Source organism: Hirundo rustica, chromosome 4 (genome assembly GCF_015227805.2).
Source record: "Hirundo rustica isolate bHirRus1 chromosome 4, bHirRus1.pri.v3, whole genome shotgun sequence".
Lineage (NCBI taxonomy): Eukaryota > Metazoa > Chordata > Aves > Passeriformes > Hirundinidae > Hirundo > Hirundo rustica.
Window position 1 is genome coordinate 13,669,266 of NC_053453.1, and position 25,291 is coordinate 13,694,556.

The 25,291-nt window shown below is 38.6% G+C and overlaps 1 protein-coding gene across 1 annotated transcript in view; it reads left to right on the forward strand.

Moving 5' to 3' along the window:
* PRKAR2B (protein kinase cAMP-dependent type II regulatory subunit beta) overlaps nucleotides 1–25,291 on the forward strand; it is a 76,226-nt gene that overhangs the window by 36,060 nt on the left and 14,875 nt on the right. The window contains exons 3-4 of the mRNA XM_040061951.2: nucleotides 21,230–21,282; nucleotides 22,346–22,429. Coding sequence (XP_039917885.1) covers nucleotides 21,230–21,282; nucleotides 22,346–22,429 — 137 coding nt within the window. The remainder of the gene's footprint in view (nucleotides 1–21,229; nucleotides 21,283–22,345; nucleotides 22,430–25,291) is intronic.

Genomic DNA, 25,291 nt, shown 5'->3' on the forward strand with positions numbered 1-25,291 from the left:
ACTTTTTCTTCTCTCAGCTGCATTGCATTTATACAAAAACTCTTCCATACTACAATGTATAGTTGGGCAGTCGTATTCTTGTTCAAAAGAGAACAAAATTTGGGCTATCTACATTACTTCAGGAAGTTTGTAAGTGGTTCATATTCAACTTTCATTTATTCCCCTTTTAAAGCTCCAAAACCTGAAGCATAGATTCTAGCAGGTTGTATCAAAGTGTTTTCTTGTATATAGGATCAGCAGAGGTTGAGTATGATTTTTTCAGAGCCCATTGATGCAGCTGAGTTACAGAAATAGGCAAACTGTTGCAAATTAATGCCATGCCACGTTTGAGATAGAGCTATGTTTAAGCTGTTTTTGTCATAACACTTAAGGTTTAATAAAAGAAGAAATTTTATAGATGCATACTATAAAGCAAAGTTTGAGGTGGTGGAGGAAGGGGGGAAAAAAGGCAAGACAAGGGAAAGAGGGAGATGGTAGGAAGAAGTACGAAAGCCTTGTGCTCTGTGATAGGTTGCTATAGAGAGGGCTCTCAATATTTGTCCCAAGGAGGTGGCAGGGAATGAAGGAAATAAACAAATAGTGATTGGCCTAATTTTTACGCACACAAATATTTAGGCTATGCCTTGGGGAAAACTCTTGGACTAAATACTTAGTAAAGCAATAGACTAAACTGCACAGTCTTACACTAACTGTGTTATCTCAGACGTTTTAAAGAAAGGTAACACCTTTTCTTGAAGGAATAGAGGTGTAATTCATACTGCAGCGGTGCATAGGTGATTTAGATAGGTGGTTTTGATGATTTATTGAAATTTGATCTGTATTTCCATGTTTGTTTAGATGTCTTTGCAATCACATTTCTTAACTGCATTTATAAACTGACTAAAATATACATTTTTAAATTGCACAAGCTGGTAAAGCTAGGTAGCAACCGTTTCTTTAGGAAATAGGAGCTGTGTTTTGAGTTCACAAATTACTGTGTAACCCCCTTTATAGGAAATTGTAGTTTTTCCTGCTGTCTTAGTATTACCTTTCTATAGCATTCTATATGTGGTTTTGTATCGTTAAGATTATTCATTGTAGTTTTTTCACCTATTTCGGTTGGTCCTTTTTCAGACATATGAAACACAAACCAGAGATTGGTTTTGAAATACAAATCAAATTTTTCTTTATGGGCTGTTGCCCAGCCTGTTTGAGGAAGAGCTCAGACATCCTAGCAACGTATCGAGTTGTTAGACTGATTGACCAGTACCTTTAAACTTATTTTTGTATGTAACTGGTAACTGGGATGGGTAAGGGAAGGTGTGTTTATACATCAAGCGCTACCTGCAGCCAGCAGCGTGGCCTCATCCGTACCAGGGTTTGGGAGTGCTCGTGTTTGGGGCTGTGCCAAGGGCCGTGCTGGAGCCCGCTGACTGTGCTGGAGGGAGCGGGGTGCTGCAGCTCTGAGCCGGGGCAGTGCTCCCATAACGCTGGGGGGAGTCGTCAGGGCAGCTGCGGCCAAGCTCAGCTCCGTGCTGAGCATTTTTAGAATGAGATTCATTCCCTCTTTTTTTGTGCACTTTTGTTATTAATGTTGCTGCTGTTACTGTTCTTTCCTTATCTTTTTTTGCTGTTTCCAATAAATTGCTCTAATCTCAACCCATGATCTTTACCTTTTGTGCCTCCTGTTCTCCTCTCCAGCCTGCTGCAGCCGGAAGAGAAATGAGTGAGTGGCAGCATGGTTTGGAGAGTCTCAGTGGGAGCACTAAATTCTTAAACCTCAACGGTCATACTGTGTTTTCTGTTTTAACCTGCTTCTAAGTTTGCATTCATTATTGATAGTCTCAGAGATCCCAATAACACGTGATCAGAAAATTATTAATAATCTTCCAATGCTTTTATCAGGATGCTCATAACTCATGATTTTGAAACAAATAAAATTTTTAAATTTTTTTATGAGAATGTATCCATGTTGCTGAAAGAAAGAGGAAAGATTTTAAAATAAATTTGGAGCGGGTGTATATTGACAGTCACTAATAGTTCAGATCTTTTTTCTCTAAAATGTTGAAATATCTTTGTCTATGATAAGCTCCTCTTTGGTTGCTGTGCTATATTGTTCTTCCATACTTGTGTTAGGTTAGGGAGGTATGCTCCCTCCACTGTAACTGATAGAGCATGAATCTGTAGGCTCTTGTATCTTCTTACCAGTTTTCCAAAACAATTCCATTCCATCTGTGACTTCATGTGGTTTGACCTTCATGTTATAGAAGGTTTATTCTGAAGGATAAAAGATGAGTAAGACAGGACATGTTTTACATAGCAAGTTGTTCAAAATGGAATAACAGTATTTGTTGTATTAATGTGAATGCATCCTTAAGGGGTTAAGGTGAATAATTCCTTTTCTTTTTCTAATAACAATTTTATGTGAAAGTGAAAAAGACTGATTTCTGGTGTCTTCACAATTATTGTGAAGGATTATAATGAACATGTCAGAAAGAAAAATTGCTGCAATTTTTCTTTGCTACAATGCCACAATCCACTCATGAGGAAAATTGTATGTATTTATTACATAGAATAGGAAACAGAACTCCATGGGAAAATAAAGAAAAATGAACTTGTCAGAGGAAATATTAAATGGAATTATTAAAGCCTTGTTTAGTTTTCTTGTTAAATCTGTGATTGCATGGAAACACTAACTCTTTCCCCTCTAAATACACAAGAAAATAACAAAAATATTGGAGATTCACTTTCAAATAACCAGTCACAGAAGAGGAACCCCCATCAGCCTAAAGGCAAAGCTTCAGTCAGTTTTTGAAACCATCTTTCACTCTGAGCATCGGCTACACACAGCAACAAAATTGGGGGTTTATATCCTCAACATTGTTTTGCGTGCAGTCTAGTAAGTTATGAGTGCATCTTTTAAGGCACAAATTCAACGCCTACTTGTCAGCCTTTTTCTCTCCTGCTATTACAGTCTGAGTTTTGGAAATACAGCTTCCCGTTGGAGCAGTACTGTAGCAAAACTGTGCTCTCTGAGCTGGAGACTTGGAACACTGAAAGGGGGAGGTTCCTAAATAATAATTACTTTCTAGTCTCTCATATTCTTGCCAGTGAGCAACAGGAGAAGACATATTTCTTCTGCCAGCATTGATTTAGGGACTACTTTCACACCTATTCTAGTTGGTCCAGAGTTGAGTACACTTACTCTTATTTTTCTTTTGTCTATCCCATTATAGAAATATATAACGTATAGCAATATATCATCATATTAATATACCAATATCAAACATAGTTGTGCAGGACACAATTTAATTTGTTCAGGCATTTTTCTTACTGAGAAGATAAGCACTAATCTTATTCTTTATTTTAAAAAAACTGCCCCATTTACGCTATTCATTTGGGAATAAGTTCCTGGGCAATGCCAGCCATCATGAGTTTGGGGTTTAGGCTCAAATAGATGAAGTCAAAGAATCAGCCAACAGCAGACGAAAATGTGTGTGCACACATTTAAAAAGAACAGCAGGAATGTCTCCCTGTATAATGCTTACCTACTGTTCTGTAGGATTTTTAGACATATCACAGAATCAATCACATTTTCACATGGTTAGTGTGAAGGAATGTTTCAAATGCAAAATAACTAAGAAAGAAAAAGAGAAATATGCCTACTGTGTGGCATAATTACGCTGAAAAAGATGAGATCCTAATCTAAAAGATCTCCTTGAGGTGTGCTCTTGGGATCAGTTTGTTCATAATTACAGCAGAGAATCTAAATTGTCATTGTGGTTCAGTAGTGCCCAGTGACATGAATATGTTATTGCATGTTGGTGAAGACTGTACATTTTGTTAATTGCATTTCTTAGCTGTGCAAGTCAAACTGTAGGAAGAACAAGTATGGCGTGCCCCATTGTTCATCCTAATATGTATGGATCTTGTTGGACCAACACAGCTGGCCTCTTTAATATGCTATCCAGGAAATTGGTCTGTTGCAAGAATGAGGAAGGGGAAGTGGTACAGTTCTTACAGGTCAGTTCAAGAAACACGCGCCAAAAATACTAAAATACTGTTAGAGGACTGCGGTCAGGCAGCTGTCACAGTAGCAAAGCAGAGGCAGGAGCAACAGTGTGACAAGAGCTGATACACCAGGTTAGCAAGGGCTGGAAGTGAGGAGTAGGAAGCCTATGCTTGATACAGTCAAAAAGAACAATTAAGTGGGATCTCAAATCCTTTGTGGTACGCCTACCACCAAGTGCCCAGCAGCAGTGCTTGTTGGGTGAGACACCCTCACTGCCTGCACTGTGCACATTCCCATCTCTGCGGAAAACCTGCCCTGAAAGGCAAGGAAGATTAAAACATGTGATGATATAAAAGCTGTGCTGCATAAAGGAGACAAAGGCTGCCTGCTATTAGAGGCTGGTTTGCTGCAGTCTGACACAAACGTTAGCTATGTATATCGCCATGCTGACTCTATACCTGCTGATGCGATCGTGCAGCCATGGTATCCTCACACCTGACTCTGAACCCAGTTGCTTAAAGCCTTCTGCACAGAACCTGGCTGCAGAATGGCCAAGAAACTGTTGATTTAAAGTTTAAAGTTACAGGAATAATTTAATTCCTGTAGATGCTTTGGTCCCCACAATAATGGAATATTACTGTCACCTAATATAGAACAAAAAGCTGTCCTGAGAAATTTACATATAAAGCCCTTAATTGAATGGCACACCACCTTATGGTTTATGTTTTCCAGATTTTCAATTAGGTGAATCTAGCAAAGTAAAGTATAACTGTTGGTGTAGAGAGATGCTTTAAGTGGAATATGATATTCATGATTTTGTTAAAAAAGGTATTAATTTGGAAAAATATTTGACAATAGATACAACCCACTAAGCAATGGTATTTGCCATGCTTGCCTAAAAACCATAAGCCATTTTGTCACATACTATCACTCATGTATGTATTTTAACTTTCTAAGTAGAATTTATTACACATTTTCTTTCTGAGTAGACCATGTCCAGACAAAGTCTCAGTGGTGCCAACTGGCTTTCTTTGTCAGTTGTTGTGGTGATGATTTCCCAAATTACTTCTTAATTTTAATCTTTTTTTATTTTGGTGATCAAGGTTGGGGGGGGGGGGAACAACTGAAATAGTGATATAATGCACTGACACTTGTTTGAAATGCTTGGTTTGAATTGCAAATTTTTCAAGAGTGTGCCAACCTTACTTTTCACAAAGAAAAAGAAGTAAAGCTTATCAAGTCACAGAATGGTTTTATTCCATTAAAAAAACTCTTTTCTCCTGGCACTGGCAAGGACACACCAGTGTTCAGTTTTGGGGCTCTCACTTCAACAAAGACATGGAGGTGCTGGAGCGAGTCCAGAGAAGGGCAACCCAGCTGGGGAAGGCTCTGGAGCACAAGCCCTACAAGGAGCAGCTCAGGGAGCTGGGGATGTTCAGCCTGGAGAAAAGGAGGTTCAGGAGAGACCTTGTTCTCTACAACTGCCTGAAAGGAGGCTGTGGCCAGGTGGGGGACAGTGTCTTCTCCCAGGTTACAAGTGACGAGGGGAAATGACCTTCAGTTGCACCAGGGGAGGTATACATTGGATATTGGGAAAAATTAATTCACCTAAAGTATAGTGAGGCATTAGAACAGGCTGGCCAGGGAGGTGATCAAGTCCCTGTAAGCATTCAAAGAATGAATCGATGTGGAACACTGTGATGTGTTTAGTGGTCAAAGGTTGGACTTGATGATCTTGGAGGTCTTTTCCAACCTTAATGATTCTATGATTCTTTAGGTAACTGGGCTTATATAATTTTGATTACTGAAAAATGCCAATAATACCCATAATTCTGGCATATCCGTATATTTCTGGCAAATAATTCTTAGTGTGTATTATTTTGTGGTTCACCTCTGACCATCATGTCATTCTTATTTGGAGTTGGAGGATGTTTTTTCAATATCTGTGACATTTTCAAAGCTGAAGCAAAATCTATTTCAATATTGGGTGACTTAGTTTAAGAACAGTATATGTGACAAAATAGCTTTAAAATTTATAATTTAAAAGCTTTGCATTAAGGTTGAATTATTAAGAAGAAAAAAACCCTGTGTGCCAAGTTATAATTGACTAATCATGTGTTACCTTTTCTATTATGGATTTTTAGATCTTTGTATTCAGGACTAGGCCTTATTTTTTACAAACACTAAATATGTCCCATCAATTTGAATAAGAAAGGAGGTCCTCAGTCGTGTGGAGGTTGAAGTGGCAAGTGGTTGTATTGTGCAAGAGAGGAAGCAAATTTCAGGGGCATTTCTGTTCGTTTCACACTTCTCACGCAAGACTCTTTGATCAAAACACAACATGACTGAGGGATCATTTGCAAAGGCATTATTTATATGAGCACTTGGAATTGTCTCTGTTTATAGACTGGTTGCAATCACATCCAATGACCGGGTTTCTTAGTGCGTTTATCGTATGTGGTGGTGCCAGCAGGAACTCTGAATTTACTTCCCCATGCTGCCGTTTTTAATGAATACTTCTTTTTAATGAAACTTCGCTATTTTTCTTCCTGGTGTTGGTTTCATGACTGCAAAGTTAAAACTACCACCGTCCTTCCTTCCTGAGGTAAAATCAACGCACTTTAATAGCTGGGTTGTGAAATTGCACATTGATGCAGGTGGGTAGAGCATACGTAAGTGGCTTAATGGAAAGAAATAATGTAACCCTGGGCTGGCTGGATCCGTGGAAGCAATTTGTTACCAGGCATTAGGGATGTGCACGCACATCTTTTTTACGCACCAAATGTTTAGCATCATAGCTTCTGGAGAGTTTTTGGTTTGTGTTCTGCACAAAATGATCTGGGTGAGGCATGACTTCATGTTGTCCTCTTAGTTTTTTGGGGAGGATTGTGTCCATTGAAGACGTACTATTCTGTTTTCCAGTTGAGTCATTGATCCTTTATTTGGTACAGACACAGACATGTATTGGGAACTGTCTGTTGTATCTCTTTGCCCTCTAACAGAGATACTAGGGGGCACAGATGCACCAGCATGAGGAAGCAGTCTTTATCTCTGGTATATCAGCCCTCCTCTGTGTCCCACAGGCTGCCCATGTTCTCTGTACAGTGCTTTTACATGGTGTCTCTAATTCTTATAGAGTCACATAGTCATTACTAGGCTTCACCCTTATGGGTATATTGTTAAAAACATTTAACTTCATGAGGGCTTGAAAATATTCTGGGGGCCTTCTGCTGTGCCCACTGAAACCCGTGGCAATATTTATACTTTTTTAATGAAGGCTTGACTGATTTTAAAAAGTTTTTAATTTTCAAAGGTGGGTGTATTTTGCTGAGAAGTTATGAATGGGTTTATATGATGAGGAAGGTCTTAAAATTTGATCAACAGTTCACTGATTTTTTTTATCTTTCCTCTTACACTGAGCCTTTTTTAGGTTTTCACTGGTGACAGCATAATAAGAAACATTTTATTTTGAACTGTTCTTGAAAAAGAATCAAAGAATGAAAAGCTTGTTTCTTATTAGGTGTGTTGCATTAGGAATTCATGTCTATTTTAGACAGTTTTGTTATCATCAATAAATTATTATGTTTTTCTGTGGGCGATACTCTATGTGACTATTGACAGTGTCTCTATACATCCTCCTCCTTACTACAGATCACGCATTATTTCCCTTGGCAGTACCTGCAGGGACTCAATACGTGACCCTCCCTCATCCTTGGAGGGGGGAGTGGGTTACAGCACAAGCTGTAACAGGCTCAGAGAGGTGTCAAATCCTGCAGCCACTCTGCAGAGATGAAGCACTTTCTGCTTAGGCAGATTTTCTTCTGCATGGCGGATCCCGTTCTTTTTGTTTAAAGCAGTAATGTCTTTATAATTTATGTCTATTGCTGTGAGACTTGAGAGGTTTGAATTCCATCTTTGATCGATTTTTTTTATTTTTAAGAGAACTATTTTTATTGCTTAGAAAGTGCTGCATTCCTGATGAATGCTCTATTTGCTGTTCTCTTAAATTTAGCAAGGGGAGGGATCAAGTGCCCCTATTGCACAGCAGTGGAGCGGAGAAAGCCACCAAGGCCTCACCTGGTTCGGGTGTCTGATGTTTCAGTGACCCTCTTGGTCACTGCCAGGGGCAAGCACCACTCTCTGCACCTCTGGGACAAAACTGATGTGGTTCTTAAGATGACTCCTCAAGGAAGTGTCCTTTTCCAGACTTGTCATGATTAAGATGAGACCCATGGAGCTCCAAGTTGTGTGATATGGATGAAGCTTCTGTTGATAGTATGTAGCACTGGTTTGCCAAATCTACACCAAGACATTAAGCATATGTCAGCTTTCAGTGTTGTGCCCCTCGCTATTCCACGTGCTGGAGCATGTCCAGAGAAGAGCAATGGAGCTGGGGAAGGGTCTGGAGCACAAGTCCTGTGAGGGAGGAGCAGCTGAGGGAGCTGGGGGTGTTCAGCCTGGAGAAAAGAAGGCTCTTGTCCATCTACAACTGCCTGAGAGGAGGTATAGCCAGGATGGGATCAGCCTCTTCTCCCAGGCAGGGAGCAACAAGAAAAGAGGACGTAGCCTCAGGCTGTGCCAGCAGAGGTTTTGCTTGGACATCAGGAGAAATTTCTTCACAGAATGAGTTACTATTAAACACTGGAATGGGCTGCTCAGGGAGGTGATGGAGTCACCATCCCTGGAGATGTTAAAGAAAAGAGTGAACATGGAACTTGGTGCCATGGTCTAGTTGACAAGGTGGTGACCAGTCAGAGGTTGGACTTGATGATCTCAGAGGTCTTTTCCAACCTAACTGTTGCTGTGAAAATAGTTTTGAATGAGGTACATACTGTAAAACATTAATGAACTCTGATCCCTCTAATATTTGGGGCATTGGGATATAAACACCAATAGCGTGCTCGGAGCCACAACCCAATAGCATTTTTGTCATTTATGCATCTGGCTCTTTGCAGTTCCTGGAGCTTTTTCATATTTTGATGACCATTCTTCTGTATATCCCATTATTATCCAGACTTTTCAGTTTCTTCATATTATTGATCTCTCTTTGTGCATGTCTAAGATGGAAAAGTTTACCGACTTGAACAATCTATACCCTGGCTTGTGTGTACTGTGCAACTGTGAGAGCTTCAACAAGTTGTAAATAACTTTCCCTTTGCTTTGCAGGTTGGCCCACAGAAAGGCTCCTGAGAGTATAAAAAACCCACGCTGATTTATAAGTGTTTACACTGAGTGTAGTACCTTCAAATTCATTTGTCACAGTATTCCAAGTGTGACACTGTTTATTTTCAACACTTGCAGCTTTCAATTTTTATTGCTTTTTATTGTTTTCTATTTCTTTATAATTAGAATAGCTTTATTTAGCATACCAGCAGTGAGTACTTCAGCAGTCTGATTCATTCAACTCAGTGTGGTTCATTCAGCCAGAATGTTTTTGTTATCTCCTAGCTGTGCTGTTATCTTGGTAACTTTTACACTGAATGATTATTTCATCATTAAACCTGAAATTTCTAGAAGTCTTGAGGGAACTGTATACAAATTAAGTCAAGAAGCTCTTTAGCACTGCTGCTTACACATGGGGCGTTCATAAAAGAATACAATTTCCTTGGGGTTCCTTCATCTTTCTCTATGGCCTTCATTAGTCCCTCTAAGTTTAATCTCTAAAAGAACATTCTTTTACAAACAATTGTTTTGGCTGAAGAAGCTAGATGCTACTCTTTCTTACACTAAGGATTCATTTATTCTTTGATAATTAACAGAAAAGTTGTTGATGAAAAGCAGCTGTAGATACTTCATTTCCTGGGAGAAAAGAACTATAAACCTGAATTCCAGCGCCTGGCAAAGTGAGATGTTAACTCTTTAATCTGTGCTGTAATTCTAGGAGCTTTGGTGAAAAGTGGTTACCTGGGATACAGGATTTCTTAGGATATTGGTTTCAGCAAATGTGAAGTGTTTGGCTCAGGTTAGGATCTTCACTATTTTGCCTTTTTGAATTTAAAGGAATTGTAGCTTACAGAGAGAAAATATGGTATTATCAGTTCTCTCATGAAGTAAAAATACAAATAAAAATCTTTCCTCCCTTCCATTCAGTAAGAATAATTTCATGTGTATATTGTTTTCCTGAAAGAGTGGATCTCTTTTGCATGCACAGCACAGTTTCAAGAGGAAACCAAGTTAGAAGCACATACTTTATGTTTTGTTTTCAAAATGGCAAGTGCACTTTTTTCAGAGGTTTTCTGATATGGATTCAGTTGCTGAGAAATTTGCTGTATTTGCACTTTTGAGCTTTTTCCTGTTGTCTTACAGTTTAATTTTCCACTGAAATGATGTGAGGTCGTGTATAGGGGAGTACAAGAGCTGGTCCCAGCAGAGATCCTGTGTATTAAGGCAAGAGAATGGGACTTGAGGTTCGTGTAAGACAAGGAAGTCTGCAGAAAATGGAGAATACTGGAACAGGCACTGGAATACAGCAGCAAAGTATTTGTGGAGATGTGCTCAGCTTTTTTCCAAATAATGTGATGTAATTATAAAAAACTTGTTGCAGAAGTCAGGAGGCCATTCATGCAATTTAGTAATTTCTTCTTTATGGGAAAAAGCTTGATTTTTCTTTATCAGCTGCAGGTGGAGAAGGATGCTTTTGTCATCACAGTCATTTGGTATGGAATAGACTGGGAAGTCCAAGCCAGCTGTCTTGTCATTCTGATGCTGTCTGAGGTCACATTGTCAAGTGTTCACCAGTGAACCCCTCCTGCACACATATGTTAGGTTCCCAGGGTTCATCTTTTCTTCATATGCAGAGTGATTTTAAGTAAATACTGAGAAAATGGAGTTAAGTGATGGTGACCTGCATAAAAGAGTAATACAGCTTGGAGCATCCTATGTGTGCTGACGACCTCTCATCCAGCCATTCTGCATCCTCTTAGAACAGTATAAAACAAGAAGGAGTGAAACAGCACTGTGGAATTCTGCAAGATCCACAGACAGAAGAAGAAATAAAATTTCACAATATGCAGGAAAAAGGTAGATGTGTTTGTGTGTTTACCCACGTAGTCTTTTGAATACAGTAGTATTTAGTTCATAATGGTGCCAAATGTGTATGTGTGGGAGGGTGGAGAGTGTTTAGAAAGCTGAAAATAAAAGTGTCCTTTTATTTTTAAGTCCTCAGAGTGCACTCTCTGCATTTACCATTGACTAAGGACTTTCTGAGAAATATTAGTTTCAAGTAGTGACAGGTCATTAGCTGAATGAGTGGAGGCTTGGGGTTTTTTTCCTCTTAGAAAAAGATTAGTTCTGTGAGACCTCAATGCCTTTTCTCTTGTTCTGAGTGGTAAGTAGTCATGCAGTTACAGACAACTTCTATTATTAAAATATAATGTGGTAATCTGTGTTTTCAGGGTGATTATTGTCCCTGTTCTTGGAATGATAATATTTGTAGCCCATCTTTTGGCTTGTTACAATTGCCTGCCCCATTGCAGATGCACGTGAGCGTGTACTGATTTCTATGCAGGACTGGCTTTTTTACCTTGGTGTGTAGTTGCCAGTATTATTTCATTACAGCACTTCATATTTGACTGTGAAAAAGTAACACAGCATATATATATATTATTTCATAGTTTTGGTAAGTCTTCTGAACTTCCTTTGGCCATTTGAAAAGAATCCTGTCAGCAAAAAGTCTTGAATTTATTTTTTGGAATTGTTGAGAAAACAGATGTTCAAAATCAACCATTTCAAAACTTGGCAGAAGTATCTTCCCTAATGTGTTTTTGTCTACCTGTCTTCCTGTTATATCTGGAACTTGTTTAGTAAGTTTGGTTTATTATATTTCTTATAGAGGATTATGTGAGCATGACTTATCCATTCAACCAAAACCAACATACCTAAAATCAGCATGCTAAAATTCCAGGAGACAAGCTCTGTTAGCTTATTCTCTCATTTCATTTTGCCTATCAGCCTGGGCCCAGGAGGAATGAGGAGCATCTCATTACAGAGTATTTTGGAATATAGAATGTAGGGCACTTCTGGAAAATGGGAAAGGTGGGTTTAAGCTTCCTTCCCATGGTCCCAGAGGGTGAAAACCAAAGGTAACTTTGCTATAGCAACCATTCTTTCAAAAGGATGATTCCACCTGTTTTTTAGGTGCCTGTTCTCAGTTTGCTGTTTTGAATCCCATATGACTGCAGGGTTTTCTGTGAAGCCTATTTGAGATTGAATTTTGCACTCTTTTAGCTGCCCAGACCAAATCTTCACTGAATGCGGGATCACAGGCTTTGACACGTGCCTCTGAAGAACTCTTGAATTTATGACTTAGACATCATTCCAAAGATTCGTAGGCATGTTCTAGATTTGGAATTTTGTGTACCTTCTCCATTTTGCTGGATGATACATTGTACTATATACCATACTATCATAGTGTAATACCTGCTATTGGCAGGTTTTTCACCTTGTCTTGGTCAAATCAGTTTAATCCCCTGGCAGGACACTGAGACAAGCTTGTCAGAGTCAATAGTTTTGGATTTGTTTCTGCTCCCTCTACAGCCACTCTTTATAGGGGTCTTGGAGGTCACCTTCTGTTGTCTCCCCTTGATATAATATTTTTCTGCTTTCTTGAATCTTTTAATATCTTTAAGTGTCCAGTCATTAGTGATTATTTTCTTTGTCACTCCTAACCATTTTCTTCCCCTGACTACATCCTTTCTATAGCTATCAAGATCTTGTTTTAGTCTTTAAACACTAGCACATAAAATAAATGTGGATTCATGGAACAACCATTACCTTTCTGTATCATTAGTCTTTGTAACCTTCTGCAGATCCTTGACACAGATTTTCTCATGTATTTTCACTCCTGTCTTCCAGCTGCTGTCTATATAGCAGGTTCTTTTTCCTTCTTAAATACATTATCTGAGAAGCACTACCACTGTCCCAGACAGTTTTTGGTTTTAACCCTCTTTGAAAAACAAAATGGGCAAAGATTAGGTTGCATTGTTCAGCATATGTTTTTTTAACAGCTGCAATTTATAGTTGCTCACATTGTATGTAAGAGATAACTTTTCTAGCGGGAAAATAATTTAGTCCCTCTGATATCATCCTAATGCTGACTTTTCAGTAAGAGAAAATATCTGTGATTGATGTACTCTGTGATCACATGGTTTGATATGAAGTACTAAATATGGCAGGAAGAGCTGGGTGCAGTTCTGTTTCTATTCTATGGTATTAGCAAATATAAAGTTGAAATGTATGCAGAGAGCTCTGTGTCTGCTCAGACTTTGTCAGATATTTATGCATATTTTATATATATCCCAAGTGACACACTGTAGCACTGTGAACTGCTGGAGTTGCATGAGAATGGGAACAGAAGGTTACACAAGTCAACATCAGAGTACAGTATGCTTCTGTATGTTGTGCTACTCCTTATGCTGTAGTGGGAAAGCTTATGGAGTAAGTACTGCAGTGCATGGCATATATTGGCAAGCTCTTCTTGCGGAAGTACATCCTACTTTCGTGATGGTTTTATTGTTTAATAACTACCTGCAGTGTTCTGGACGCTATAATGTGTGTTTGTGCTGCTTTTCACTAGCCAGACAGATGAAACCAAGCATTTCCTGAGACACCAAGAAAAACTGTCTCCAACCATGAGCCAGAAGCCTGGCTGGGGTTGCTTGTTTTGTTGTTTTGTTTGTTTTTTTTTTTAACTTCATCATGACAAATTGCAGTTATTGGAAGAACTGAAATAGGACTAAAAAGACAACTAAGTACTGTGGAAATCCTTAGGGAAATTCTGTTAAAGCTTCTTTCTGGTGCACTGTTTAAAGCCAGGGGATCCTTTAAGCTCCTTGTGCTGATGTTTGAATAGATAGTTTCTGTGAAGGAGCCTGCTTAGTGATTCAAACCCCTCTGACTTCAGGGAGTAGTGTCCATCTTTGACCCAGCGTGCTAGCTGTGATCCAGAGTGCTTTGAAGCAGAGGAAGGTGCTGTGGTCTAACACATCACAATTTTACATACTAGACAATATTAAGGCACTTGTGCAAAGGCGTCTGCGCATCAATAACTCAACTGGGATAAAGTTATCCAAACATGTCTTTTTGGGGGGTTATTGTGTTTCTTCAAATGGGCTTTCAGTGATCAGTAGAATCTTGGTGAAACTTCTGCTTCATTGCGAGAATTTTTGAAACATGAATAAACCCCATGTGGACTTCTAAAGAGAATCCTTGGGAGGTTTTATGACTCACTATTGGCATGGACCTCATTCAAGATGCTACATGTTATATTAGATACTTCATGTTTTTCAGAAATGCTTGAGGAAATAGCTCGTAGTTCAGCACATTAGAAAAAAATAGCACTGGTAGCAGATGGCCAAGAGAAAATGCTGTAGAAAAGTTGATTGTGTGATTTCTTGCAAGCATGTGGTGCAGGCTGAGCAAGGTCTTCCAGCTCTGGCAAAATGAAGGTTTTACCATTGAGCTGTGTAGCTGAGCACAACCCTGATATTTTGGTAGGTGATCGTGACTATGAAGGCAGTGTTTGGAGAATTGCAGTGTGAGCACAGACAGCAAGAGTAGGTAACTGTCCTTCATGAGCAGCTGATCCTGAAACAGACTGTCTTGGCGGTGCTCCCAAGATTCTGATTCAGTCAGTTCTTGCCTGATGAACTGAAGACCACCTTCCTGATAATTAAGAAGAAACAAGCTGCCTGGATTTTATCCAGCTTCAGATTTTTATGCTGACATTCTGAGCGCTTAAGTTATTTGTGCTAGGTAGTTGACTGCTCAAAAGTTGTTACCCCCTAAATCGTGTGGCTTGGAGGAGAAATTTCTTTATTTTTTGTTAGTTGCATATGAGGAAGTCTCTACAATATGCATGTCTCTCTGATTGCCAGACCGCTTTTTCTGAGTATACATACTTCTATTCCAGGTTGGATGGCATCTCTAATGTAAATGTTCTGTGTTAAAAGAATTATTAATAACACAGAATTGCAAGGTATCAGGCATTCTGTGTATTCACCTAATTATGCCTAGATAAAGTTTCAGTTTAGTGACCCCCTCAGGAGTAGGCACTTCACAGACTTCTTTTTGACAGTATCATGGGAAGTGATAGCCCCAGCAATCACGCTTTGTTCCAAATTAGTTTATATTCAAAGTAATCTAAACTTCTTGGAATAGTTCCAGGGTTTGACACAAATGGTGGGTCTCAGCAGCAGAGCCAGTTGGTATTGCCTTATATCATGCATGGAAATCAGATAAATTTTATGTCTCATTCCATTTTACACTCAGATAGATGAGAGAGTTGAGCAGCCTTTCTCTGGGCTGTTCTTCAGTCCTTATGTTTACTTACAGCTCTTCAGTTGCATCTTCCATGTGGAAGATCTTTCCAGTCAAAACCAGGAAGACAGAAACAATCTGATACTTGTTAGTTGTAAGCGTCTGAGACCACAACTGATTATTTCTCACTGCTACTACCCCCCAAGGGTTGCTTTTGTTTGAATAAAAACTACTTATGGAATTGGAGTTTTGGGGTGCAGGGCTGTCTTTCTATTTCTTCCTGTAGTGGTAGGAACTGGTGAGATGTCAGAAAACAGATTTCCATGTCAGAAATTTTGGAGGTCCGGTAGTATTTTTCTAGTCTTGTTTAGAAACTACCACCTGTCTGCAAGGAGTCTCCGTGTACCATATTTCTCATTCAAGAGAAGTAAATCCTGACAAAACAGGAAAAATCTCACACTGTTAATCTCACACTCACCTTAGCAATTTTCATACAGTTAAACTGGGGAAGTGATATTTTTACTGTATGAGGGAATGGGCATAACTGCCATAGATAGGGGTTGTATGGTATGCTGGTGTAGCTGCAGCAGCTGGAGATGGTCTATTTTCATGCTCCAGCCTGATAGTCTTGCTGGCAAAAACTGTTGTCTTGATTTGAATGGGATGAAAAAATATTTTCACAGCTCTTCTTCTCTTGAAAAATTCTTTCTAATACAATGTATGACTTGAGGGTTCTGTAGTTTGGAAAGAGTACACACATATTGATTGGTTTTCCTGCCATGTTTTGAGTAAAATACATTATTCAGTGATTATATATGAATTTTCACTGATTTCTTCATTGATAGCTTCGTTTCCTGATGCGTCAAGGGAATGAGACAGCATGACTAACATGTTTTCTGATGTTATAATTGTCAACTGTATGTTAATTTTCATTTTAGAATTCATTCATGGCTGAAGTGACTGTACTACTGATTTTGAATATAAAGCATATTTACCAGGTGAAAATTAGAAAACTGACTTTACTTGGAGTGATGAGTCGGAAATTATCAAAGTTTACCTCTGTCTTGCTGACAAAGCAATCCATCTAAAGTAGTGCACAGATTTCAGTGCATGTGTATGTTCATAATACACTGTCTTTAGACAGTTCATTTTTCCTGCAAATACTTTGTGTTGATGTGCTTGGATTTGTTGGTGTTTGTGTCCACCTTGGGGAACTATATCTGAAACATAACCCTCAGCTGGAAAAACTGAAACAAAAAAATAGTTTCACTTAGTTGAGCTTAGCAACCAGTGGAGAAATATGTACAGTGTTTGTACCACTATTTTTTAATGCCGTAATTAAGTACGGGATGAAATATGTCCCTAAGAATAGTAGTAGGACTGCTTTTTGAGCAATGATGTGAATATTGCATTCAGCAGTGGCACATAGCAAAACATGGCAGGGCATCTGAGCATGGTAAAGTAGCATGTACTGAGATGTGGAACGAGCTAGAGAAGTGAAAAAATAAAACATTGAACACTATGAGTATTGCAGCCACCAGCAGTGTGCAGTCATTCAGAATAATTCATGTCTGTGGTGGCAGTCATTAGTCATGGTCATGGTGCCTTAGGCTAAAGAGATGGGGACCACAGACTGCCTCCTTGGAATACATGGAATGAGTACAGAAGGTGTGCTATTGCATGAGCAGCCTGTCATCATCAGGTGATGAATTCCTTTGTTTTCCAGGAAATATATACTAAATGGAGAAGTGGGGGAACCAGTCTTGCAGCTTGTTGTAACTACTAGGACTCATCTCAAAAGGGATAGAATTTGCCTCAACCGACAAACCATCTTTTTAATTAATCTCATTTTAGTCTGGGCATGTAATTCAGGTCAGAAGAATCATTTTTTAAAAGTGCCTGTTTCTGCCCATTGACTGTGACTGGAATCCAGATGACTTGTGCAGGTGATGGATGTCTGTGTAAAAGGCATCTCAGTTTTAGATGGTGGGATTCTTGCGTGCCAAACCCCAGTGTTCATGTAATAAAATTCAGTGAACCATAGTAATGTCAGAAATGGTATTTTAAGAACCAAAATAAAATGTATCAAGTTTTTCCATGAGACATCTAGTGGTATGCACTTAGAAATGAATGTGTTACTGAAATAAGCAATAAAGGAAAGGAAATTCCATATTTAAAACAGCAGATTCAAAGCATTGGTATTTTCTTTGTGACCCAAATGAAGGCAAAATAAGTACAGATTTGTAACCAGAAGAGTAAGTTTCTCATCACAGATGATAAAAATAAATCCTTTTAGAATTTGGGCCTATAGGCACTAGTCAGGAGAAACTGCAGTTCTTAAATATATTGTCCATTACCACTGATAAACAAGAAATATTTAATGAAGGAACCTGCTGATAGCTGCTGCTGAGACTGACTGAAATGCATTTCTAGCAGAGAAGAGTGACGTTGTGCAGAGACACAAGCTGACCCAGAATAAATACCTCAGGAACACGCTCTCTCTCTGGATTGATCCTGCTACATGAAAGGGACTGATAAGGTGATTCAGGATGGGCATGGATGCGAGAAATTCACTTTCTTTTGTGTGTTCTGGAAGACTGTTAAATGTTCAGCTAGGCTCTCTGAAACCTGTCAGTTCTGGCATAGCAGTGTCAAAGCTATTAAATTAAATTCCTGATTTGTTTTAACTCTTTGCACCTAGAGGTAAGGACAAGATGTACCTGTACCTCAGGTTGAAACACGCTCTCCATACACCCAGCAGCACACTGTACTGTAACACAGATTGTTGGATCCCACGTACACATACGTGCACTAGGGCTCAGCTGAAACAAAATAGTGATTTACATTATGATGGGTTATATGGGGCTTACTTGGCATGTTATTATTGTTGCTCTTTAAATAAAATCCCCTGAAGTTTATTTCTGACAAGATTGTAGCAACTGTAGTACCATTAAATGGCCATTAGGAACATTTTGTTTATGTAGAATTAAAATATTATAGTGGTTCAGGAGATTGCAGACTTCCTTTTGTGGCCATTTGTGATTATTTGGGACCAAATCCAGTTTCCAGTAAACTGGATAGGAATCTCACTCAGTTCCAGAGGGACTTGTGTCAAATTTCTTTAGGTTTTTGAAGATGCCAGCTTTTATAAAATGGAGATTTTAGTTGAGTGCCTGATACAGTGGGGACCAAGACTTCCTTTGGGACTCTGCTTAATATATGCAATGATACACTCTACCATTAAACCTTTTTAATTGGATGTGGTAATGAGGAGGTTGATGGGTCTGCCTGGTTACTAGTTCATAAGTTGTTTGTATAATAACATAGGAAGTCTGGGAATAAGCAGGAGGACACCAAATCTTAATCCATGAGTAGCACTGAGACTGAACTGGCATAGCAAAGACGTGGTGGGAAGACAGGGAGGAGGAAAAGTCTGTTGTATATTTTGGTTCAGATATTTGTACTGTGACCCAGCTGTAGAGGGAGCTGGACATACAGGTGTTCTATGAGTAATAATAATAATAACAGGAGAAAGCTCATGAGCTCCACTGTTATGCAGGCATTTCACAGACCACCAAACAGGTCAGATAGGCAGGGATTTTTATTGTCAGGGTACAGGTGATGGTGAGAATGGGTGATTTTAATTATCAGTCACCTGCTGGAAGCCAATGAAGGAGAATTCCAATGTGCTTCGCAATGCACTTACGACCAAATTTTGAGACAGTGGGAAAAGTAATCTTAAGGGGAACTATTATATTTCATACCAACTCTAAGGGAGAAACTGTTAAATTGGAAGAAAAAAGGCAGGTTGAGTGAGAATTAACCCACAATAACAGGACCCACAGATTTCAGGAAGAGAAAGAGCAAAAGAATTAGAACAACAGGTTTCAAGGGGATATGAGAGGACAGTGGACATAACCTCTTTGTAAAGGAGTCTGGAGGAAAAAAGTTAAATTGTTTATTCCCCAAAGAAAAATTATAAAGAGAAAAAATGCAAATTGAGACAGCACAGGAGAAGGACAAAAAGCATAGTAAAATAAATCTGTCTAAAATATAAGCAGCTCATTTATGTCAAGCACAAGAAGGAACCATGTATAAAATTAAAACTAGTTTGGATTATTTAGAACAAATACAAAAGAATAGCAAAAGATGCAGAGAAAAAACCAAAACATATCAAAGTAGCCAAGACCAAAAAATGTGTACAATAAAAGATTGTGTGCATTAAGTACACAAGGAGTAACAGAAATGGTTCTGGAAGTATATTTTTGGCAGAGAATGTTCCAGGAAAGTGTTGCTCTACTGATTAACAGAAGCACATTGGTCTTCACTAGTGTTATTTCAAGTATATGGAAAACAGCCTAGAACAGAGAAAGGACAAATCAGAGAGTAGTTAATGTGTTAGGTGTTCCCAGGTTAGCTGTGCCTCAGATTTGCTATACTTGGAAACTGGAAGAATTTTCTAAATTAGTCTCAGCCCTGTTAGCAGTTACCATTGAGAATCTGAAGAAGAAAAAAGAGTGTGAAAAAAAATCCAGAAAAATAGAAACCCACATCCTTAAGAAGAAGGGGGAGCTACGGATGGAAGAGTGCTGTCACAGATTTGCAGATCCTTTTTGCTCCTAGAAGAATTACAGATAAATATTCATTTTGTAAATACCTAAATAAAGTAGCAAACAGCAATCAGGATGGATTTGTTGGAACTATCTAATACCCTGTAACGAGAAATTAAAATTTGTGGATAAAGGAAGAGGAACAGATGCCCTACATTTTCATTTGAAGAAACTTCTGAATGCTGTCTTACAAAAGTCACCTATAAGCAAGCTAGGGAATATCAAGCAGTATTCATATGTAAGTTGCTTGGGATGTAGTTGTACAACTGGTTGGATAAGGTAAACACCGAGCAGTTACTGCTGTTTCACTCATGTGTATTCCACAAGAGTTTATTTTAGACACTAATATGTTTTTTCAGCAATAATCTGGATTAAGTTTTAGAGAATATGCTTATTAAATTTGCAGTTGTCACAAAGTTGAGAATTAATTGGAAGGATGCCAGAGAACAGGATTAGAATTGAAAGTTATCTTGACATGGCTTTGAAAATAAAGTAATATTTAGCAGGTGTAAGCGTATGGTACTATACTTGGACAGAATAGCCACAGACAGGCACAGGACAGATGGTTAATCAGTGGGTTCTGAAAATTATATATGTAATAAATATTACCTGAATAGACATAGTCAAGCTGTTGTAAAGAAGGCATGGATGGATGAAAAAGATATATAGCCCGTGAAATGTATGGAGTAATTCATCTGATGTACTTAGTACTCTGCTCAGTTCAAATACTGGGACCAGTTTTGAGCACCCCATTTCACAAAAGAGATAGCTAATTAGAGGGAATTCAGGGAATGGCAATAGAGATAGTTAAGGGAGCTGAAAAACAAGACTTGTAAGGGAGAAAAATGAAGAACCAGAAGTATTTAGCCTTGAAAGAAAAGGGTAGGTAGGAACAAAAAGTTTTCAAGAATGTGAAAAATCCCAACAAAGCACCTTGAGTCAACCAACAAACCATCCAAAGAAACACACCCTAAACCACCTTGAACCTACACACATGAAGGGAATGATCTGATCTCTGCACCCTGTATGGATAGCTTAAATTATAAGAGAAACAATTAATTTAGACTTCAAAAAAACCCCAATCCTGACCATAAGGTGAGAGTCTAAAAGCAAATTAGGTGAGGGATTGGTAAGTGTTATTAGTGTGTAAGTCTTTCAAAACACGGAAAGCATATCCAAAAATGATACAAAGTGTAGCTTTGTTTCATCTGCAGTTTGAAGTTGCCTTGCTCTGGACCCTCTTAGTAGTATGAACATGTTACATGTGCTGTGCTGCATTATTGCTGTGCCACACAATGAATTTTCTGGTCTGTAAATCTTGTGAAACACTGCTGTGATTTGAATTAAGATTATCCTTTTTCTTTTACTTCAGTGTGTGCAGAAGCTTACAATCCTGATGAGGAAGAGGACGACGCAGAATCTAGGGTACTGCATGCTTAGAGTCAAATACTTTTTCAATTCTCAAGCATTAACTTTAGGAGGAAAAATGTAACCAGCTTTACCATTCCTTTCCAAAAACATCCTTATTATAATATACTTTAGTAATCTCTTGGGGTTTTGTGTTAAAGAAACATGTAAAAATTCTCCCTAATAGTCACCCATGTAGGACTTGATGTATTATTCTTAATTACCAAACCTGTGGTACATGATTAAGGAAACATCTTTGTGCAATTATATTTACCTAGAGAGCACCTGCTTCTAAAATCCCTTACTTGGTGTCCTCACAATCTTGCGGTAGTTTCCTTTCTCTGAAGGCAGAAAAAAGTTAAACTGTAAAATTGCTAAGATTTTTCAAGGTACAATGTGACAAATAATGAACTGTGTTTATTTATTTTATTTGTGTTACCCTTTAAAGGGCATTTACTTAGCTTTTAAGATGAAATAGCATGACTTTCAAGAGAAGTTCAATTGTTTCTAGCCTGTAACTCTGTCCAAAAGGTTACCCTGTAGTATTACAGCTATATATAGCATGGAAGCATATGAGTTGAAAAACTTGATTGATACTCAGAGGAACCAGATGCTGGTAATTTATTGAATCTCTGGCTCACTCAGATAGTGTCATGTCTGTTTATTCTGTGATATTTCTGATATAAATTTTACACAGATACTATTCTCAAAATATTCTTTAGGAAATAGTAATGGAAAATAGCTGAATGTAACACTGGTACTTTATATAAAATATGCATGCCCCAACTATGATTTGAGAGTAGTAACGTCTATGTAGCAATAGGGTAGATAAAAGTGTCCAGAATGGCTTGCAGAAATTAACTGGATTCCACAGGTGAAAATATGTTTTGAGTTTGAATATAGCAGTGTTTCATTTGCTAATGGTGGTACCATTTTATTCAAATCCTGAAGGTTTTGAAATGAAAGAGTTATGAATCACGGCCAAAATATTGTGTAAAATGCTTAGTTGAATTAGCTCAGTCCTTCAGCTTGCGCTACAATATGATAATCACTCTAAGAGCTTTTGTATTATATCCCTCAGATTATTCACCCCAAAACAGATGATCAACGAAACAGACTGCAGGAGGCATGCAAGGACATCCTTCTTTTTAAGAACCTAGACCCGGTAAGAAATTCTTGGTAATGAACAGCATTTAGCAGGGCTGCTAAGAATTATTTCTCTTGAGCTTTGGAACAGAAATTTACAGATTTGACTTGGTAACCTCTTACATATGCTTTCTTGATCATGGATTCTAGAAATGCCACTTTTTACAACTGATACATCATATATAGAGTCTTTTGCTTACCACCATAAGTGATAACATTAAAATACATTATTATGAATCTGTACATTAATAAAAATGTACAGATTCTGTATTTATTATAAGAAAATAACTGTATTTTCTTATTTTAAATCGTCCTGTACATTCATGTCTATAAACACATCAGTTAACTGGAACGTTTAAGTGTTTTCTATTAGTTACTTTTTAGCATCAAAATGTGCTGCGTGCTCCATCAAAACAGCAAACTACCCCCAAAGCCTTTAGTTTAGCTGTGGATGTAATTGAACAAGTGAATTATGAAACAGAGGGAAAGAGAAAGGTACCAGTGACGTGTTTGCATTATTATTTCGCTTCATGTAAATACCATAAAAAAGCTTCAGGTAATTTTCTTCCGTGCAGGTAATTTCCTTCTGTTTAGCATAAAAACAACTCTGAGCTTTTAAGAAAGCCTAAATGCACTGAATGAATGATCTAGATCAGACAAAGGTGATAACGCTACCAAACAAGCACACAGGATTGTTTTAGGGAAAAGATGAGTTTATCAATCAAAACATGCATCCCGAGGCTGGGATGACTCACAGCATCCCCAAATGCTTCCTCAAGAGATTTGATTCTCTGCTGTCAAGGCAGAGAGCATGAAGGAAAGAGAAGCAATTACATAGATTTTTAAGTATGAGAACAGAAAGTTTACATTTTATTCAAGAGGGAGCTAATGAATGGACCAGCCTGCAGCTCTGCAGTTTGGAAGTCAGGTGCTATTACAGAGAATGCCCATTAATTTGTGCTGCAGGTTTCCAGCTCCTGCTCCTGTTGGCACAAAGACTGAACCCTGACCCTGGGTACTGTTCCCTTAGAAGTCCTGAGGAGCAGTGAGCCACAAAGCCCCAGCTTAGCAGAAGGCTGGAGTTATTGTTATGAAAGGGCATCAAGCCTCAACGTGGCTGCTAATACATGTGCATTCTTGGGACAGTAGGGATCCTGACACAGAAGGTTTCCCAGCTCCCTCATGCTGTCTAATAGGTAGTTAATCAGCTGTTCCACTATATTTGTTCAAGCTAAAGCCATGCACACATTTACCCTTCTGCTCCTGAATTGATTTTCTGAATAGCTTCAGGGAATCAAAATTGTATGTGGGCATCTGCTCTGGATGTGAAATTGCTTTATTATATATTTTCCTTATTGTTGGTGTGTCCTGGCTTCCACTTGGCTGGACCATCATTACATTAGCCTGCCAATGGCATTTTGGGAGCCCCCTCTTGGTTAAGCTCTGAGCATTTCACTCTTATGAGCCCTGCAACATGATAGATCATTGTGTGCTCCTAGAACCTGCTGTGATGTTAATAATGCTTACAGTATCAATCCTCTGGATGGGAACTGCTTTGCATTACAGTGAGAGCTAGGTCTTCTGTCTCAATAGTCATCAGCCCCTTGGTCTGCAGGATAGGGGTCTGTTGCCTATATTGTAATGTGTAGACACAGAGCACTAAACTGCTCCAGTGTGGGCACTTGGACTTTTTCCAAGGATGAATTCTTCAAGGAATACTGAGGAATTATTTCCTCTGTTTATGAAACTCTTCTCAGGACTTGTGCTCGCTGTCTTGATAGTGATGTTTTGAACTATTTTTTTCAATTTTTCTTTTGAACCAGTTACTTCTAATTAATAATTCCCACAATCTGTTCCAGGTGTTTAGCAAAAGGTTTCTCAGCTGAGTTCTCCCTTTGCAGAGGTCTGCAATCCAAAGCCTTGAAATGTACCCTGGGGATCTCCCAAGTCTTGTTCACTCCCTTTTGCCCAGATTTTCCAGTGGATTAAGAGCACTTCCTCCTGCTTGAAATCCTTTACAGGCAGCATTCTGGAAATTTGAATAAGATCATTATTGTAAAGGAGTTTTTCATGACAATAATTTTATTCATAAAAGACGCTGGAAAACTACTGATCTCTGAAGAGAGCAAAAATGTTAAAATGTAGCCTTCTTAAGTCTGGCTTGTTCCTTCTGTGGAGCCAGGATCTGTAGTCCCTGGGGAACCTCTCCCACTCCTCCTTCTTCTTCTCAGCAGTGATTCAAGGGCTCTGCCACTGTAGTTGCAGTAATTAAATATTCCTGTGCCAGCTCTCTTCTTCACCTCTGCCTCTCCATGAGAGATGCTGCAGTTTACAGACTGGTGCATTAGCAAAAACCTTATTCATCTTGAAGAGAGATAATATCTTCTGCTGCTAAAGCTCAAGTCTCTGGAACAAAAGTCAAGATTTGTATTGATAGCATCTCCCGTTCCCACTGTTGTATTTTTTGGCTGGTTGTTTTTTGTTTTTGTTTTTTTCCCTTGTATTGAACTCCAGCTTCTTTCTGCCGTAGTTCTGTGTCTGAAAGTCACCATTTCAAAGGTCAGTTAGAGGGGAGCAGATGATGTAAAGAGCTTAATGGCTTTTCCCCGATGGCCTTTTACAGGGTGTCAAATACCATTTTCAAATACAGAATAACATGTCTTACAGTGTGATCAGAATTGCATTCAGTATGTGATGCTCAGTGAAGTCCACCTTTTTTTAACATTTTATCCCACCCTCACACACTGTATTTTAATTTGAATGGAATGATAAGATAAGGCTATCACTAAAGCCAAAGGAGAAATTGCAGTAGTTGGGAGTGACTTACAGTTCTCTGTTCAGTGTGTTAATTAAAGAGGCTATTTGAAAAGACAAGAGCCAT